The sequence below is a fragment of the Pseudophryne corroboree genome, chromosome 9, assembly GCF_028390025.1.
Source record: "Pseudophryne corroboree isolate aPseCor3 chromosome 9, aPseCor3.hap2, whole genome shotgun sequence".
NCBI lineage: Eukaryota > Metazoa > Chordata > Amphibia > Anura > Myobatrachidae > Pseudophryne > Pseudophryne corroboree.
Genome location: NC_086452.1, coordinates 305,815,995 through 305,836,442, shown reverse-complemented (window position 1 = coordinate 305,836,442; position 20,448 = coordinate 305,815,995). Strand labels below are relative to the sequence as shown.

Sequence of the window (20,448 nt, the reverse complement as noted above, 5' to 3'; positions counted from 1 at the left end):
CAGATGAAAATACAGTTGTCTAGTGATGGCTGTCACCATGTGTGTGCAGTTATAAGCAAACCACTGCAATACAGCACCAAGGCATCTGACTTTTGGACAATCTGAATATGTGCATCTACTTTCAAATGCAACAAAAAGACATGCAAAAATTGCAGTGTCTGAGGAGATTCTACCAAAGAAGCTTTAGCTTTTATGTCTGCTTATTTGTTATTTTTGTTTTTTAACCTATCCACTAGAAAGGGTCTAGTTAATATGTCCCAACATGATCTTTTAAAGCATCATGACTGATTCAACTTTAAATTTAGATCTTACAAAAGTCAAATGCATACTCTCCAACATTTTACACATAAAAATCGGTACAAATTAGTAAAGGGGTCATGGCCACGTGTAAAAACGCCCCTTTTACCTATACTTTCAATGGAACGTTGGAGAGCCAAAAATCGGTACAGACCATAAAAAAAAGGTAATGTACATATTAAAAAGTTGGAGGGTATGCAAATGCAATTCTATTTACTTGAAATCTGATCATTCTAATTGTGGCTCTTTCTAAATTATAGCCAATTGTAATAATGTAGATTAGCAAAATGGGTGAGATTCAAATGATACATCACGCCCATTTTCCTTTCTAAAATGATCTCCGTTATCACGCATATTGCGCCCAATGTAATCAGGTTTAGCTGTGTAAAGGGTTGGGTGCCTCGCTCCTCCAGGGGTAGCGAGCTGAAATAATGATACAACGTCCCTGAGGGCAGAAACAGAACGGGTGTGGAAAAGGGGTGAAAAGAATTGAATCCCGCCCAATGTGTCTATTTATTGTTCTGTGTTCTAGTTTAAGGTAATTTCAGTACTTCAGTATTATTTATGACATAATTCATGAAGGTATGATATTAAACCTAAAGTACTATATTATTTATAACTATTCTAGGTTTCCCAAAATGGGGCCTAATTCAGACCTGATCGCTGTGCTGCTAATTTTGCTGTCCTGCGATCAGATAATCGCCGCCCAAAGGGAGTGTAAATTCTCCCGTGCAAGTGTGCGATCACATGTGTACGCAGTGCGAAAATGTCCCTCAGTCAGCAGACAGCTGCAAATCCGTTCACACCTCACTCACCATCAAATGATTTTTCCCACTGTGTGCAGTCTGTGCGCAGCCCAGGACTTACTCCTACAGTGCAAAAAGAACAGGCTGATCGGGGCCGGAGCTGACGTCATACACCCTCCCAGAAAACAACACTCCCAGAAAACGGTCAGTTACCACCCACAAATGCCCTCTTCATGTCAATCAGCATGCAAATGCCTATGCGATCAAAATTTTCGCACCAGCTTGTCGCAGTTTGGTGATGCCTGCTGTTTGGCGACGCACGTGTGCATTGCGGTACATATGCACGCGCAATCAATCCATAATTACCCGCTGTGCGAAAATGCACAACAACGATCAGGTCTGAATCAGGTCCATGGTCCTCAACAGTGAAGGTTTTAAGAATAACCAAGCTTGGGCACAGGTGACATAAATTAGTACTTCAATTTGATTTAACCATCTGTGCTTAGCTGTGGATATCCTTAAAACTTGGACAATTAGAGTGCCTCGAGGGCCGTGTTTGGGAAGCTCTGCCCTAGGTGTAAATATACTATAGTGTGGGGTTACAAAATTTCAGATGTTGCCTATAGCAACATGATTTTAGCTATTATATTCTACAAGATGCTGGATAAATGATAAGTAGAATCTTATTGGTTGCTATGAGCAACATCTCAACTTTTGTAAACCTGCACTTTAGTAGATATACCCCTAGTAATATTGTTTCATTTTTTGTGCATTCCTTAACATGATTCAGAATTATAAAAGATTGTGTGGTAAAATAATTTGTAATCCAAAGAGCATTTCCACCTCTTCTAACAGCTCCAGATGTTGTACTAATTTATAGTAAATGTTAAATGCAAAGGTGGCAGCAATTGGGTGAAATACATTACAATTAAGAATAGGCACACTATATATGGGGGATATCCAATTAGCTCCGGTAATTTACCGGTGCTAATTGTTCTGCCGGGGGCTATCTAATTAGCCCTGATAAACCGGCACGAGACGCGGTTTATCAGGGATTTTGTTTCACCTGCCACAGGCAGGCAAAACCAAATCCCTGGAAACAGCCTATTTTCATGCGAAAAATGAGATTTTACTTACCGATAAATCTATTTCTCATAGTCCGTAGTGGATGCTGGGGACTCCGTCAGGACCATGGGGAATAGCGGCTCCGCAGGAGACAGGGCACAAAAGCAAGCTTTTAGGATCACATGGTGTGTACTGGCTCCTCCCCCTATGACCCTCCTCCAAGCCTCAGTTAGGTACTGTGCCCGGACGAGCGTACACAATAAGGAAGGATCTTGAATCCCGGGTAAGACTCATACCAGCCACACCAATCACACCGTACAACTTGTGATTTGAACCCAGTTAACAGTATGATAACAATGAAGTAGCCTCTAAAAAAGATGGCTCACAACAATAATAACCCGATTTTTTTTTTTTTTTGTAACAATAACTATGTACAAGTAATGCAGACAATCCGCACTTGGGATGGGCGCCCAGCATCCACTACGGACTATGAGAAATAGATTTATCGGTAAGTAAAATCTCATTTTCTCTAACGTCCTAGTGGATGCTGGGGACTCCGTCAGGACCATGGGGATTATACCAAAGCTCCCAAACGGGCGGGAGAGTGCGGATGACTCTGCAGCACCGAATGAGAGAACTCCAGGTCCTCCTCAGCCAGGGAATCAAATTTGTAGAATTTAGCAAACGTGTTTGCCCCTGACCAAGTAGCTGCTCGGCAAAGTTGTAAAGCCGAGACCCCTCGGGCAGCCGCCCAAGATGAGCCCACCTTCCTTGTGGAATGGGCATTTACAGATTTTGGCTGTGGCAGGCCTGCCACAGAATGTGCAAGCTGAATTGTACTACAAATCCAACGAGCAATAGTCTGCTTAGAAGCAGGAGCACCCAGCTTTTTGGGTGCCTACAATATAAACAGCAAGTCAGACTTTCTGACTCCAGCCGTCCTGGAATTATATATATATATATATTCAGGGCCCTGACAACGTCTAGCAACTTGGAGTCCTCCAAGTCCCTAGTAGCCGCAGGCACCACAATAGGTTGTTTCAGGTGAAACGCTGACACCACCTTAGGAAGAAACTGGGGACGAGTCCGCAGTTCTGCCCTGTCCGAATGGAAAATCAAATATGGGCTTTTGTAAGACAAAGCCGCCAATTTTGACAATCGCCTGGCCGAGGCCAGGGCCAACAGCATGGTCACTTTCCATGTGAGATATTTCAAATCCACAGATTTGAGTGGTTCAAACCAATATGATTTGAGGAATCCCAACACTACGTTGAGATCCCACGGTGCCACTGGAGGCACACAAGGGCTGTATATGCAATACTCCCTTGACAAACGTCTGGACTTCAGGAACTGAAGCCAATTCTTTTTGGAAGAAAATCTATAGGGCCGAAACTTGAACCTTAATGGACCCCAATTTGAGGCTCATAGACACTCCTGTTTGCAGGAAGTGCAGAAATCGACCTAGTTGAAATTTTTTCGTGGGGCCTTCCTGGCCTCACCCACGCAACATATTTTTACCACATGTGGTGATAACGTTGTGCGGTCACCTCCTTCCTGGCTTTGACCAGGGTAGGTATGACCTCTTCCGGAATGCCTTTTCCCTTAGGATCCGGCGTTCAAACCGCCATGCCGTCAAACGCAGTCGCGGTAAGTCTTGGAACAGACAAGGTCCCTGCTGGAGCAGGTCCTTTCTTAAAGGCCGATGCCACGGTTCCTCTTGGAACAGACATGGTACTTGCTGAAAGCAAATCCCTTCTTAGCTCCCGAGGCCATTAGTCCTCTGTGAGCATCTCTTGAAGTTCCGGTTACCAAGTCCCTCTTGGCCAATCCGGAGCCACGAGTATAGTTCTTACTCCTCTATGTCTTATAATTCTCAATACCTTGGTTATGAGAAGCAGAGAAGGGAACACATACACCGACTGTTACACCCACGGTGTTACCAGGACGTCCACAGCTATCGCCTGAAGGTCTCGTGACCTGGCGCAATACCTGTCCCATTTTTTTGTTCGGGCGGGACGCCATCATGTCCACCTTTGGTCTTTCCCAACGGTTCACAATCATGCGGAAAACTTCCCGATGAAGTTCCCACTCTCCCGGGTGGAGGTCGTGCCTGCTGAGGAAGTCTGCTTCCCAGTCGTCCACTCCCGGAATGAACACTGCTGACAGTGCTATCACATGATTTTCCGCCTAGCGAAAAATCCTTGCAGTTTTGCCACTGCCCTCCTGCTTCTTGTGCCGCCCTTTCTGTTTACGTGGGCGACTGCCGTGATGTTATCCCACTGGATCAATACCGGCTGACCTTGAAGCAGAGGTCTTGCTAAGCTTAGAGCATTATAAATTTGCTCTTAGCTCCAGTATATTTATGTGGAGAGAATTCTCCAGACTTGATCACACTCCTTGTGTGACTGCTCCCCAGCCTCTCAGGCTGGCCTCCGTGGTCACGAGCATCCAATCCTGAATGCCGAATCTGCGGCCCTCTAGAAGATGAGCACTCTGTAATCACCACAGGAGAGACACCCTTGTCCTTGGATATAGGGTTATCCGCTGATGCATCTGAAGATGCGATCCGGACCATTTGTCCAGCAGATCCCACTGAAGAGTTCTTGCGTGAAATCTGCCGAATGGAAGCGCTTCGTAATAAGCCACCATTTTTACCAGGACTCTTGTGCAATGATGCACTGACACTTTTCCTGGTTTTAGGAGGATCCCGATTAGCTCGGATAACTCCCTGGCTTTCTCCTCTGGGAGAAACACCTTTTTCTGGACTGTGTCCAGAATCATCCCTAGGACCAGCAGACGTGTCGTCGGAACAACTGCGGTTTTGGAATATTTAGAATCCACCCGTGCTGTCGTAGAACTACTTGAGATAGTGCTACTCCGACCTCCAACTGTTCTCTTGACCTTGTTCTTATCAGGAGGTCGTCCATTTTCTTTGAAGACGAATCCTCCTTTCGGTCATTACCTTGGTAAGGACCCGGGGTGCCTTGGACAATCCAACGGCATCGTCTTGAAACTGATAGTGACAGTTCTGTACCACGAACCTGAGGTACCCTTGGTGAGAAAAGGCAAATTTTGGGACATGGAGGTAAGCATCCCTGATGTCCCGGGACACCATATAGTCCCCTTGTTCTTTGCTATCACTGCTCTGAGTGACTCCATCTGGATTTGAACCCTTGTAAGTGTTCAAATTTTTCAGATTTAGAATAGGTCTCACCTAGCCTTCAGTACCACCATATAGTGTGGAGTAATACCCCTTTCCTTGTTGTCGGAGGGGTAAATTTATTATCACCTGCTGGGAATACAGCTTGTGAATTGTTTTCAATACTGCCTCCCTGTCGGAGGGAGACATTGGTACAGCAGACTACAGGAACCTGCGAGGGGGGAAACCTCTCGACATTCCAATCTGTACCCCTTGGATACTACTTGTAGGATCCAGGGGTCCTGTACGGTCCCAGCGTCATGCTGAGAACTTGGTAGAAGCGGTGGAGGGCTTCTGTTCCTGGGAATGGGCTGCCTGCTGCAGTCTTCTTCCCTTTCCTCTATCCCTGGGCAGATATGACTCTTATAGAGACGAAAGGACTGAGGCTGAAAAGACGGTGTCTTTTTCTGCAGAGATGTGACTTAGGGTAAAAAACTGTGGATTTTCCAGCAGTTGCCCTGGCCACCAGGTCCCATGGACCGACCCCAAATAACTCCTCCCCTTTATACGGCAATACATCTTTGTGCCGTTTGGAATCTGCATCACCTGACCACTGTCGTGTCCATAAACATCTTCTTGCAGATATGGACATCGCATTTACTCTTGATGCCAGAGTGCAAATATCCCTCTGCGCATCTCGCATATATAGAAATGCATCCTTTAAATGCTCTATAGTCAATAAAATACTGTCCCTGTCAAAGGTATCAATATTTTTAGTCAGGGAATCCGACCAAGCCACCTCAGCTCTGCACATCCAGGCTGAGGCGATCGCTGGTCGCAGTATAACACCAGCATGTGTGTGTATACTTTTTAGGATATTTTTCAGCCTCCTATCAGCTGGCTCCTTAAGTACGGCCCTATCCGTAGATGGTACCGCCACTTGTTCTGATAAGCGTGTGAGCGCCTTATCCACCCTGAGGGGTGTTTCCCACCGCGCCTTAACTTCTGGCGGGAAAGGGTATACCGCCAATAATTTTCTATCGGGGGAAACCCACGCATCATCACACACTTCATTTAATTTATCTGATTCAGGAAAAACTACAGGTAGTTTTTTCACCTCACACATAATACCCTTTTTTGTGGTACTTGGAGTATTAGAAATATGTAACACCTCCTTCATTGCCCTTAACGTGTGGCCCTAAAAGAAAATACGTTTGTTTCTTCACCGTCGACACTGAAATCAGTGTCCGTGTCTGGGTCTGTGTCGACCGACTGAGGTAAATGGGCATTTTACAGCCCCTGACGGTGTTTGAGACGCCTGGACAGATACTAATTTGTTCGCCGGCCCTCTCATGTCGTCAACCGGCTTGCAGCGTGTTGACATTGTCACGTAATTTCCATAAATAAGCCATCCATTCCGGTGTCGACTCCCTAGAGAGTGACATCACCATTACAGGCAATTTGCTCCGCCTCCTCACCAATATTTTCCTCATACATGTCGACACACACGTACCGACATACAGCACACACATAGGGAATGCTCTGATAGAGGACAGGACCCACTAGCCCTTTGGGGAGACAGAGGGAGAGTTTGCCAGCACACACCAAAACGCTATAATTATCCAGGGACAACCTTTATATAAGTGTTCCTCCCTTATAGCATTTTAATATATATACATATCGCCAAATCAGTGCCCCCCCTCTCTGTTTTAACCCTGTTTCTGTAGTGCAGTGCAGGGGAGAGCATGGGAGCCTTCCCACCAGCCTTTCTGTGAGGGAAAATGGCGCTGTGTGCTGAGGAGAATAGGCCCCGCCCCCTTTTCGGCGGGCTTCTTCTCCGGAGTTTTAGATATCTGGCAGGGGTTAAATACATCCATATAGCCTCAAGGGCTATATGTGATGTATTTTTCGCCATACAGGTATTATACATTGCTGCCCAGGGCGCCCCCCCCCAGCGCCCTGCACCCTCCGTGACCGCTGTGTGAAGTGTGCTGACAACAATGGCGCACAGCTGCAGTGCTGTGCGCTACCTGATGAAGACTGAGAGTCTTCTGCCGCCTGGTTCCGGACCTCTTCATCTTCAGCGTCTGCAAGGGGGGTCGGCGGCGCGGCTGCGGGACGAACCCCAGGGCGAGCCCTGTGTTCCGACTCCCTCTGGAGCTATGTCCAGTAGCCTAAGAATCCAATCCATCCTGCACGCAGGTGAGTTGAAAATCTCTCCCCTAAGTCCCTCGATGCAGTGAGCCTGTTGCCAGCAGGACTCACTGAAAATAAAGAACCTAAAAACTTTTTCTAAGTAACTCTTTAAGAGAGCCACCTAGATTGCACCCTTCTCGGCCGGGCACAAAAACCTAACTGAGGCTTGGAGGAGGGTCATAGGGGGAGGAGCCAGTACACACCATGTGATCCTAAAAGCTTGCTTTTGTGCCCTGTCTCCTGCGGAGCCGCTATTCCCCATGGTCCTGACGGAGTCCCCAGCATCCACTAGGACGTTAGAGAAACGGTGCTATTTCTACCGAAAACACACAGGTTTTCGGAAGAAAGGGGATTTTTTATTACAGACGATCAATAAGGAATCAATTGTTAAAAATAAAAATCTGTAAAACATCGTAAAAAAACGCGAAAAACATATGTTTTTCACACCCAATGTTTTACCGGGGCTATTTGGATATCCCCCTAAGCTCCTTCTATGAGACCAGGGGCTAATTGGCCATAGGGCTCATCAGGAAGATTCCCGGTAGGCCGACGTGTCTGTGGGGCCTGTTTTGTGTGTTTCATGTGGCCCCACCCCCAACATGACAGGCAGCCCACCGCACTCAGTACACTGCATTGTCACCATTCATTGTCATTCCATCTCTGCAGTACAGCAACTCTGCCATCCAGTGACGCTGCCCTGGCTACATGGTATATTATACCTCTTGTGCTACCCATGTCGGGCCACTTCTACAAAATTTTACAAGGACACTTTTAGTTCCCAATCCGACCCTGGTCTCAGACCCAATTGCTGCAAAAAACGCAAGGAAGGATGCAATTGTGTACAATCAGGCCCTATGAGGAGGGATCACGCCCCCTCCAACAGACCCCACCCCCTCATCAGACCGCACCCACAATAGGGCTGCTTCAAGAAATTTCCCAGGCTGGTTTTCCATCCCAATCCGCCCCTGTATGAGGCCATCGCTGACGTCACGTTTTCTAGATCCAGAAGTGTGAGGAACGGTACCTAAAGATTTTTGCCAAGGTGCTTTCAATTTTCTTGAAGTCCGGCCTCTTCTCAGGATCCTCCTCCCAGCAATTCTTTACCAGAACATACACCTGGAAAATATACCATTGTGATGCAAAGTGAGATGCAGTAGGCTTTTGTTTGAACACGTATTTTGTGATCGGCAGCTGAGCTACCACCATTGGTTTTACCTATGACATGAACTATAAATAATTTGATATTGTTTAAGACCACCAACCCATGGCAACCCTGCAAATGAACTGCAGAACTCCAGGGTAGCACAGCACCCAGTTTGGGAACCACGGCATAAGGGTTTTATTGTGGGTCTGGTGCTTCCTGATATTTTTTTTAAAGGGACATTTAAATCACCGTCAGTGTGGATTGTGTCACAAATGGGGTTTTGTCACACATACAGTATTATGCTGTGTATTATTTGACTGAGTTGATTTAATGTGAGTCACAATACATTACTGTAGGTTAAAAATAACTAGAAGTCACTTTTGGGATCAGAGAACAAATTCCTCTCTACCGATCATTCCATTTAGCAAAAGTTATGCAAGTGGTCAGCTGGATCAAAGAAGCAGTAGCCTCCTAGAATTCATAATTCATGAAATGGAAAAGATTTATTACATTTGTCGCACACAGATTGTACCTCGGTCATTGAACAGCATCTCATACACTGTAATTTCATAATGATCTGGAGAGTTTTATTAATGTATTTATTTATTTATATAAAAAAAATGCTTAATCAGAACACATTTTATTTAGTATTCAAAAGGTTAAGTACAGTAACTACAAAGGGTAAAAAAAAAAAAAAAAAGGTCACTGATATTTCTAATTAAACAGCCCTGACTCTACAAACCCCAAACCTTCTTTATTTCACAATCCTCTAAGAAATTGGCTGGGGACCCATTTATCATACGCAACGAATTTTAAATAGCGAAAACTCGTTGGTAAATGAGCCCCTAGAAACAGCACACATATAACCATTTTAATCATAATTTTATTTATTTTGTATGCTGTTATAATTCTTCTTGTGTTTCCAAATGTCAGTATTTCTCATACTATTCTGTGTTATTTCTTATCATAATTATTAACTTAAATGTATTATCTTAATTATTTTCTTTTCACAGAATATAGGTAAATTTAAATTTTATATACAGACCTGCTGTTCTACCCGTTCTTCACACGGGAGTTTCTGATTTTTACAGTTGTAAATATAAATGAGTGTTAAAACTTTGGTAAATCTATAGAGCTGTAAATTTGAGATGTCTTAATGTAAGTAAATATTAATCCTTGGTTACCCGAGGAGCACACGTAGCAGATACGGTAAAAAGTGACAGGACCATTTTTGTAGTTTATTAAATTCTACACACTGGAGATGCAATCCCAAATTTTATCCAATTGTCTGTTTGGGCGTTATCGTTCATGCAACGCAAGCCACACATGGGTAATGACGTCATTATGTCAACCCCCTTTTCATCCCCTTAGGGAAGGTTTATTAAAATTCTAATTACATAGTTTTACTATTTCCCACCTGCAGAATACCTATGTTCAATTTCAGCATTCTTACATATCGGAAAGTAAGAGAATTAGTGAAGAATGAGTGAGTGAGTGAGTGAGTGAGTGAGTGAGTGAGTGAGTGAGGGCTTTCACATTTTTATATATATATATATATATATATATATATATATATATTCACATTATGCACAACTGTTATTTTCAAATTGTTGACTTTATTTGAAACAAGTGAGAAACTCTTAAGCTTTGAATAAAATTTGTCAATATATCCGCACCTCTATCTCCCGCTCTTCTGCTGTATCCAGGTAAAGGTCTGGTCGAAATGGATAATCTCCTTTAAACTTCTGAACTCTCAGCATTTTTTCTGTATGTTGACCAGTGAAAAAATAAAACAAAACTTAACATAATAAATGTGATTCTAACAAGGGTACCTTTAATAATTTAAATCATGTTTATGTTATATTCTTGTTATATTTTATACCAAAAAACCCTATATTTAACATTTTAGTTCTGATTTCACACATAAAATATCTAACTTTAGTTATGTACTGTATGTGCGCTAAATGACCACCTATCACTCTCAGTTATACTGAAGACCATAGTGATTCAAACATGCATTTCATTAGGCAAAAACATTTTTAAATGATAAAGGGGAACGTCAGACACCTCAATACTTTTAACTAAAACTTTTATTTTCTTCAACTACTAAAACTAGTGGTCTCCTTGCTGGTAGCCCTACACTTCCTAAGTTACTCATTTCCATTACAACCCCACTGGATGTAGCACCTTTGTTTAAAACTCTTTCAGAGTACAGTACATATACAGTACATGAGCATTCGGCCCATATCAACTCATGCTTGACCTATGTTCCATTCAAGCTCAACCAGAACTTCAACAAAGGATTACAAGGCCTTATAGTGATTGCAAGGAGCTTTCACATATCTGGACAATTACTTCATGATGGACAACTGAAGTGTCCGAGCAGCACTGGCTAAACTGCATTATTTGTCCTGCATCCTTATTACCTCCAAGATTGATTTAATACTCTAGGATCCAGATGAAATAAGGTGAAATTTAGCAAAAGTGCAGTTCACCTTAAAATCAGTGCAGTTAACTTACAGTACAATCAGCATTTAAGAAAATATACCAGCCTAATACCTGAGTTACTGTTCAGGTTACAGCTACCCTTATTTTGCAGCTAATGCCACAGTACTTTGAGAAAACCTACTGGTCCCGCAGATCACCATGTATACCGTAGTGCATCCAAGGGGTCTATGGCATGTAAACACAACTCTTATATAAATTACATTATTTTCTATCCTGTATTATGTCAGAGTAAATTATATATACTCATGGCCAGATTAACAATGGGGCGGATGGAGCTCCAGCTCCAGGCCTCCACATAAAAATAGGCCCATCATCATGACAGCATGATGATAACCAACCATCAGCTGGCAACATGGTCAGCCATAAATCAGAATTATTAAAATTGCATTTCTATTTTCAACACAAAATTATGCAATTTTTGCACTTTTATATATTTAGGGAGACATTGGCACTGATGGTGTACAGGGTCTACATGGTGTACAGGGTCTACATGGTGTACAGGGTCTACATGGTGTACAGGGTCTACGCGGCATTGGCCTCACCTCCTCTATTTCTCATAATAGGCCCTTAAACATTTTCAGCTCCAGGCCCATGAGGCCCTTAATCCGGCCCTGTATATACTATAAAGTTACACTACTACATACTAAAAGATTTTGTTTAAGCTGCCCACCACCTACAGGATGGAGCCACATTTTTGTAACTATGATTGGTCTTTCCGCTAATATAGACCATCAGTCACTATTTAAAGTTGATTTGTTGGTTCTATATTACAGAACAGGTAAATCTCCAGCCACATGAAGCAAAATAAATAACTACCATCTCATTAAGCTATGTACCTCTTTTGGGCTTGTTCATCTTTATAACTGATCTAGAAAATCCCAATTGAAGTCAGATCATCAAACTTCTTACAATTAGTGGCTCATGTTAATGTGATCCTGTTTAATTGTTCTGATAAACCTACATTGTATGTCTTGATTACTTATATTGTACCTAGCTTAGCAGTCACATTTTACCTTTGGGATCATGACACTGTTCAGTGTAGAATGTATCTTTCCGCAAGATAATTTCTTGTGCTATGATGCCATAGCTATAGACATCACCTTTCTGAGAAACCCCATCTTGACGTAGGTGTTCTGGGGACATCCACAAATCTTTGTGAAAAGAGAAAGGATGGAAATGATGAAACTTAACACAATTTTTCTTGTTAAAATACAAATAATTTTGTACCCTTCACTCGCAAGTGGGATATACTGGGGATTTTGCCTCGGGGCCAGCAGCTGTCATCTAGGAGTAAGAAGCTCCTACTTACCCTGAGCACAGCCGCTTCAAAGACCATACTACAGGTATGGATTCAGCAGGAATACTTCCTTTCTCTCTTTTCAATAAAAAATGATTTGTCTATTGTAGGATGGATTGGCTGGAGGCTTCTTTGGCCAAAGAATCTAGGGTTAACAATTTTTTTAATGTTTGGGTAAGTGACATAGCTATTCTCCCATTGCAGACACAACGGCTGCTTTTCCAATGCTTTTCATCTACTTCAGGGTATTTACTGTGATTGACTGATAACGACACTCCTATAGCCCTGTCAAGGAATTCCTAGTCTGCACAGCATTGGTATTCGTCTCAATTTATGTTGTTGAATTCTAATTTGTGACCTTTATTTTTTAACGGCCTTGGTGGTCAGCGTATTTAATTATTTGGTTCTACATGTTTTACCTGTTTATTAACTCTGCAAGTTATCTATGTGTCATTTATGTCTCTTCATAATGATATTATTATGACATTGTACACTGTTTGAATCTTTGTTCATACTGGTACAGAATCAATAAAAAATATATATACAATGCATCCAGAAAGTATTACCAGCGCTTCACTTTTACCACATTTGTTATGTTACAGCCTTATTCCAAAGTGGAATAAATTCATTTTTGTCTCAAAATTCTACACACAATACCCCATAATGATGTTGTGAAAAGGTTTTTTTTTTATTTTTGCTAATTATGAAAAATAAAAAACTAAGAAATCACATGTACACAAGTATTCACAGCCTTTGCAAAATTGAGCTCAGGTGCATACTGTTTCCACTGATCATCCTTGAGATGTTCCTACAGCTTAATTGGAGTCCACCTGTGGTAAATTCGGTTAAATGGCCATATTTTGGAAAGGCACACACCTGTCTATATAAGGTCCCACACTTGACAGTGCATGTCTGAACACAAACCAAGCATGAAGTTAAAGGAATTGTCTGTAGACCTCCGAGACAGGATTGTCTCGAGGCACAAATCTGGGGAAAGGGTACAGAAAAATATCTACTGCTTTCAAGGCCTCAATGAGCACAGTGGCCTCCATCATCCATAAATGGAAGAAGTTTGGAACCACCAGGACTCTTCCTAGAGCTGGCTGGCCGTCTAAACTGAGCAATCAGGGGAGAAGGGCCCTAGTCAGGGTGGTGACCAAGAACCCGATGGTCACTCTGTCAGAGCTACAGCATTCCTCTGTGGAGAGAGGAGAACCTTCCAGAAGGACAACCATCTTTGCAGCAATCCACCAATCAGGCCTGTATGGTAGAGTGGCCAGATGGAAGCCACTACTAAGTAAAAAGCACATGGCAGCCCACCTGGAGTTTGCCAAAATGCACCTGAACGACTCTCAGACCATGAGAAACAAAATTCTCTGGTCTGATGAGACAAAGCTTGAACTCTTTGGTGTGAATGCCAGATGTCATGATTGAAGGCAACCAGGCACCGCTCATCACCAGGCCAATACCATCCCTACAGTGAAGCATGGTGGTGGCAGCATCATGCTATGGGGATGTTTTTCAGCGGCAGGAACTGGGAGACCAATCAGGATAGAGAGAAAGATGAATTCAGCAATGTACAGAGACATTATGGATGAAAACCTGCTCCAGAGCGCTCTTGACCTCAGACTGGGGCGACGGTTCATCTTTCAGCAGGACAAAGAACCTAAGCACACAGCCAAGATATCAAAGCAGTGGCTTCAGGATTACTCCATGAATGTCCTTGAGTGGCCCAGCCAGAGCCCAGACTTGAATCCAATTGAACATCTCTGAAGAGATCTGAAAATGGCTGTGCACATTCGCTTCCCATCCAACCTGATGGAACTTGAGAAGTGCTGCAAAGATGAATGAGCGAAACTGCCAAAAGATAGGTGTGCCAAACTTGTGGCATCATATTCCAAAAGACTTGAGACTGTAATTGCTGCCAAAGGTTCATCAACAAAGTATTGCGCAAAGGCTGTGAATACTTATGAGTTTTCTTAGTTTTTTATTTTTAATAAATTTGCAAAAATTTCAAAAAAACTTTTTTTTACATTGTCATTATGGGGTATTGTGTGTGGAATTTTGAGGGAAAAATGAATTTATTCCATTGACTGTAACATAACAAAATGTGGAAAAAGTAAAGGGCTGTGAATACTTTCTGGATGCACTGTATATATATATATATATATATATATATATATACACACACATACTGTATATACTGTATATACTGTATGTATATACAGTATATATATATATATATATATATATATATAAAGAGAGAGAGAAAGAGAGAGAGAGAGAGATGGGGAATAAGGGTTCAAGCGACCAATGGTGCCATATTTTGACAGGGGATGTCTCAATAAACTGTATAAATAGATCGGGAGTACTAAAAAATGTAAAATTAAAATACATATTTATTGGTGTTATAGAGTTTAAGATAAATTATATAAAAATATGTAAGCAATTAAAAACACATATTAAGTAAAAATTCAAGATAAAAAAGAGCATAACTTATGTAAGATATTCTGAGGTCAGTAGGAGGAAGGCCCACGCGTTTCGTCCTTAAGACTTTTTCAAGGGATACTGGTGTGCTGGGACCGGGCTTATATTTATACCCCCCATAATGAGGTATCTAATTATGACCTCATATCCTGTTTAGGGCACATGACTAAAGATCACTCTATCATACCAACACTGTATATTTATGGGACACCCGACGCCCAGAAAGTTGGGAGTGTAACTTCTTCAATATAATTTTTTTTATATAATCTATTTTTCTTTCACTGTTTTCCATCTATACATATTATTTAGAAAATGTCAGTGTTATATCCTCACAAGTGGCGCTGCATTTCTGTTTTTTACGCACACACACACACACACACACACACACACACACACACACACACACACACACACACACACTAATTGACAATTCTTCAGAGCTAATAATGCTGTCATCTTCAAACCCAACATGTTTATTGTTCTTGTAATAATTACAGGCCAGTATTGGTTATTAATATATGTATATATTAAAATTGCAGTGATTATTCTGACTGATTACCTGATTGCATTTATGACTTTCGATATTTAAGGAAAACAGTTGTCATTGGTCAACTTCAGATAAATGAAATTTGATTCTGACATAATTTTTTTTAATGGTTTTAGCATTCCTGGGTTCCCTTTTCTTCCACATACACACTGAATCTTACTCGTCTCATACTCTGGGTTTCCTGTAATGTGGGTCCTGTATTCTTTCTTAATCTTCCATATTTTATTCCTCTGTTTATTTTCCTATTTTTGGCTTTCATATAGTATATTCTAATTTCTAATACTGTGCAACTCTGATTGTTCTTTTAGTGGAAATTCCAACACACCTTTATAAAAATAGATTATTTTTGCTCCTGTATATGTTCAAACATACCTTTCTTAGGGCTAAGAATGGAATTACCAACAAAGTCAGTGATCTTTACTACCATCCGACAGTCTACAACACAGTTTGTTGACTTCAGGTGGCCATGGACCTCGGTTTTACTGGAATGTAGATAGGACATACCCTGTCATGGAGAAATTGTTTGGATAGTTTATTACAATTATCTTAACATGTACAATTTATGATATCACAAGTGCTTTTAAGACAAAGTCAAGAGAAGAAAGAATATATTTGTAGAATATCTCACTTTATGTTTTCATGCTTAATGTTTGGATTATACTGAATGGCATTAGTGTATATGGAGAACTTATTTCATCTTTTTGTATTACAAATCTTCAGTATGTTAACACAATTCTTGAATTAAACATAGCAACATGTTATTCTGCCTATGCCTTTGCAGTTACATATTTGTATTTAATGACTGGTTGCAATATATTGCTAAACTTCTAGATTAAATAAAAGTAACAAGGTTGGAGGGACACATTATAATATACACAGACATTTACCTCCCCCCAGCACCACCTACACACAACCACAACACACATTATCATCCAGACACACCTTCAAAAGCAAAAAATGTTAGTCATGCTCCCGGATATACCACTCTACCCCTAACCATGTTCAGTAGCATCCGTCCCATCCAATACTGTGAAGGGTGATACATTGGTCAGAATAGTAGGCGCTTTAAGGGTGGTTCATTTAAACTCCCAATTACACATTCTCCTGCCTCCCTATTTGTACTGCAGAAATTACAGCAGCACACCCTTAGCTATGAAGTACAGCATAAAAGGCTCTTTATTATTGCTGTATACCTTGATTCTCAATGGTGCACATAGACTTCCACCACAGAGCATGAGTTTGTGGGATGACGATTATAGCAGAGAGCAGAGGGTTGCTAATGGGAGGAGTTGGGCAAAGTGAGGGTGTTTCTTGCTAACTATGGAATTAGTAAACATGAGCTCCAAGTTCTTCAGAATAGTGCAAAAGTGAGGTTTCATTTTGTTGAGAGAGATTACTGTTAGTGCAAACTGTGGTGGTAGAATGATTGCACCAACATCAGCTGAGGTGGAGGGCAAGGAGTGGATGAATAAACCATTGCTTGAGATGACTCTGGAGGGCCCTGGGGATAATAATTAAATTGATGATTTCTGCAGGGATAAAAATGATTGGTAGGCAATTTAAGATTGTATTATGTGTGATCTTGTGTTTACGCCTTTCTTTGCCATGTGATGCCTCCATATTGTTCCTCTGTGTGGGCGGGATGTACTAAAGCAAAAATGCGGTAAAACCCCCGAAAACGGGGGTTTTACCGCATTTTCACATTTATTAACACCCTACCGCCGCGTTTTCCCCGTCCAGGGTATCGCCATCCATACCCTATACCCTATAGAAGCCTATGGGCTTCTTATCGCCGACCGCCACAACCTGTCAACACCGCTGACACCGCCGCAGTCGCCTCCCCCCCGGCTTACCTTCCTCCAGGCTGCCCTGGACCCGGAAGGTAGTCTCCTCCTCCCCCTAGCAACGCAGCCGGACTTCCTTCCGGCTGCACGGGGGAGGAGGAGGTGCCGGGCGCAGCCTGCTGCTGCTACCCGGCGTCAAGGCAATGTGGGGACCCCAGGGAAGTGACGGAGACCCCCCGCAGACCACCTAACAGGTATCACGGGGGGCCTCCATCACCGCATCGCGATATTGATCGCATATGTTAGTACATATGCAATCAACTTCGCCGTGGTAACCGGCGAGGGGCGGCGATGTATCTTAATACATCCCGCCCAATTGATGGAGTTGTGTTGTACGTTTTCCTGCATACATGGGTGAGTTCCTGTTCCCAAGTGTCCATACTGTACTGTACAGTATATCCTCATTTACAAAGGACCCAGATTTACAAATGAGTTTCCAAAGGAAGCAACTGTCTATCCACTGCCTTGGAATTAAGGAAATGTATTATAGAGGAGAAGCTACTGAATGAGTGATGAAATGGGGCTGTATGTGACAAATAGTGGAACTGATGCTTCTATTGTACAGTAGTTAATGGGTTTTACTTTAAATGCCCATATATACATTATAGATTAGAAATGAGGTATGCAGTCTTCTGTAACCTTACCTTAGCAATATCATACATGACAGAAATTTTAAATTCCCAATCCATGAAAGTACCATCCGGATAGGATATTTTATCATGGAGAACATCCTGACAGGTGAAACAAAAACATGTTATTTACAGCCTGTTAGTAATGGAGGCATTGGGCATGAGAAAACAACATTTTATGGGGCATATTTACTGCTAGAAATCCCCTGAAAACAGTTGAAAAATCTAAGTATCCTAAGGATTTAAGAAGGGGTCCCTCCATTTTCAATCACAACAGCGACAACCATAGGTCCCTATGGAGACGGCTAAATTGTCAAAACTACCAAACTCAGGAATGTGAAGCATTCCGGAACATTGCACAATTGGGGCCTGATTCAGATGTGATTGAAGTTGCTACCGCTGATGCTGCATGGAAGCAGCAGTGATAGCACTAATATGTTAATGCAGCAGGAGGTCTCATGCCTGCTACCGATCTATGTCTGACATCACAGACCCATACTGCACATACACAGCATGGGTCTGGTGCATGCGCAAAGTACTGAACATAAGTACTTTGCAGCATGCGCCACACATTTATCGGGACCTGAATTGAGACCATAGCTAATGCTATCTTTATATATTGTTAGCTGTTGTGGTCTATAGGTTGCACATTGCACAACTCCTTCCCCGGTGATATTCTCTAGCACAAGCACAATAGGCCGCATATGCATAGTAGCACAGGCAAGGTCCAAACCTTAAAGTTATGTGCATTATTGATCACTTTACTTCTTACACATTGCAGGAATGGGCTCTGATACCCTGTCCAGTGAGGTGATTAATGGTAAATCTCAGTGATATTTAATTTCTTATTGCCACAAGATTCAGTGATACATTATAACTATCGGGGTCTAGCCCCAATAAAGGGTAAATTTACCTCTACTCGATGCAGGGGTTTAATATATAATGCAAGATTCACCATCACTGACTGACCTGATATGTCATGACTGGAAACACACATACTGTATCTGCTGGCGACACACAAAGGTGTTATTATTTTGGATCCGTTCTTGATATTAAAACTAATATAAAAGTGTGCAGAAGGACTTTTAGCACTGTTTAGTACAGCAATGTTTCTGGCGTCAAATGTGTCAATTGGTTTCACATTTGTAATTGCAGAATGTTGTGTGTTTGTGAAGGCTCTATTAAAATAACACCTCTATCATTGTAATCCTTATTATAATACTCCAAACACTGTAGAATCCAGTGACGTGCGGTAAGGTCTTTGGCTGGGGAGGCACTGGATGATTCACTCCCCCCCAATATTAGAAAAAATAAATAAATATGGGGTTCCCCGTACTTGACCAAAATCACCAGCCTGAACCAGCCAGGGGAAGTAATGCCATAGCAGGGGGGACACTCAGTATGGGGTCCCCCTGCCATCACATTAAACTCTCCCCAAACCAGTCAGCCCAGGGCTGGAATTCCTTGGAAAGTGTAAAAAATTAATGGAGTCCCCCCTCCCAAGCAACAACCAGCACTGGGCTGAAAGCCCAGTGCTATGCCCCGCTACTCTGGTGGCGGTGGGTGCGGGGTTCATGACTTACTAATATTGTTCTTTACAAGTGGCCTACAGGTCCCAGTAAGCCTGCCCCAGCATGACGGCACTTGGAGAACCACAAGTGCCTGCATGCCCGGACAATCAGGGTCCGCTGGCACCTGTAGTCCTCCTGTAAAGAAAATATTAAAATAAACACAAGACACATTTAAAAAAAAAAAGGCTTATTGCACAGGGTCTTCACCTGGGGGGCGACAACCTTTGGGCAGCTCTTTTCCATGACCGCCGCCTCCCCAGGACTTCCCAGTATCTTCTGTCTTCACCTGGGGAGTGGCGGCCTTTGGGCAGCTCTTTTCCATGGCTGCCGCCTCCCGGGACTTCTTCTGTCTTCGGGAGCTCTTGCATGCTCCCTCCCCGCCGGCGGACTGACAGCCGCTTCCATCGCGCTGGCTTTTATAAGCCATCCCCGAGGGGCGGGATGATGACGCGGAGAACAGTGATTGGCTCGCGGTGGCAATCTTAAAATAGGATTTTAATACCTACCGGTAAATTCTTTTCTCTTAGTCCGTATAGGATGCTGGGGATGCTTCAAGAACCATGGGGTATAGATGGGATCCGCAGGAGACATGGGCACACTATAAGACTTTGAATGGGTGTGAACTGGCTCCTCCCTCTATGCCCCTCCTCCAGACTCCAGTTATAGGAACTGTGCCCAGGGAGATGGACATTTCGAGGAAAAGGATTTATTTAATTATTTTAAAACTAAGGTGAGATACCTACCAGCTCACACCTCAAACACGCAGTACAACATGGCATTCAACAACAACGCATGCAACGGCATGACCAACAACAGTCATAGATTGACTGAACTCAACGTAACATGAGCGTAACTATAACCAAACTGCAGATACAGCCCGCACTGGGACGGGCGCCCAGCATCCTCTACGGACTAAGAGAAAAGGATTTACCGTAGGTATTAAAAATAAGATTTTACTCACCGGTAAATCTATTTCTC

The 20,448-nt window shown here is 42.6% G+C and overlaps 1 protein-coding gene across 1 annotated transcript in view; it reads right to left on the bottom strand.

The window, feature by feature from the left end:
- Positions 1 to 20,448, bottom strand: part of GUCY2C (guanylate cyclase 2C) — a 507,960-nt gene that overhangs the window by 66,868 nt on the left and 420,644 nt on the right. The window contains exons 16-20 of the mRNA XM_063941528.1: positions 17,915 to 18,001; positions 15,799 to 15,931; positions 12,109 to 12,246; positions 10,264 to 10,352; positions 8,468 to 8,559 (exon numbers count right to left, since the gene is read on the bottom strand). Of these exons, the coding sequence (XP_063797598.1) occupies positions 8,468 to 8,559; positions 10,264 to 10,352; positions 12,109 to 12,246; positions 15,799 to 15,931; positions 17,915 to 18,001 (539 nt within the window). The remainder of the gene's footprint in view (positions 1 to 8,467; positions 8,560 to 10,263; positions 10,353 to 12,108; positions 12,247 to 15,798; positions 15,932 to 17,914; positions 18,002 to 20,448) is intronic.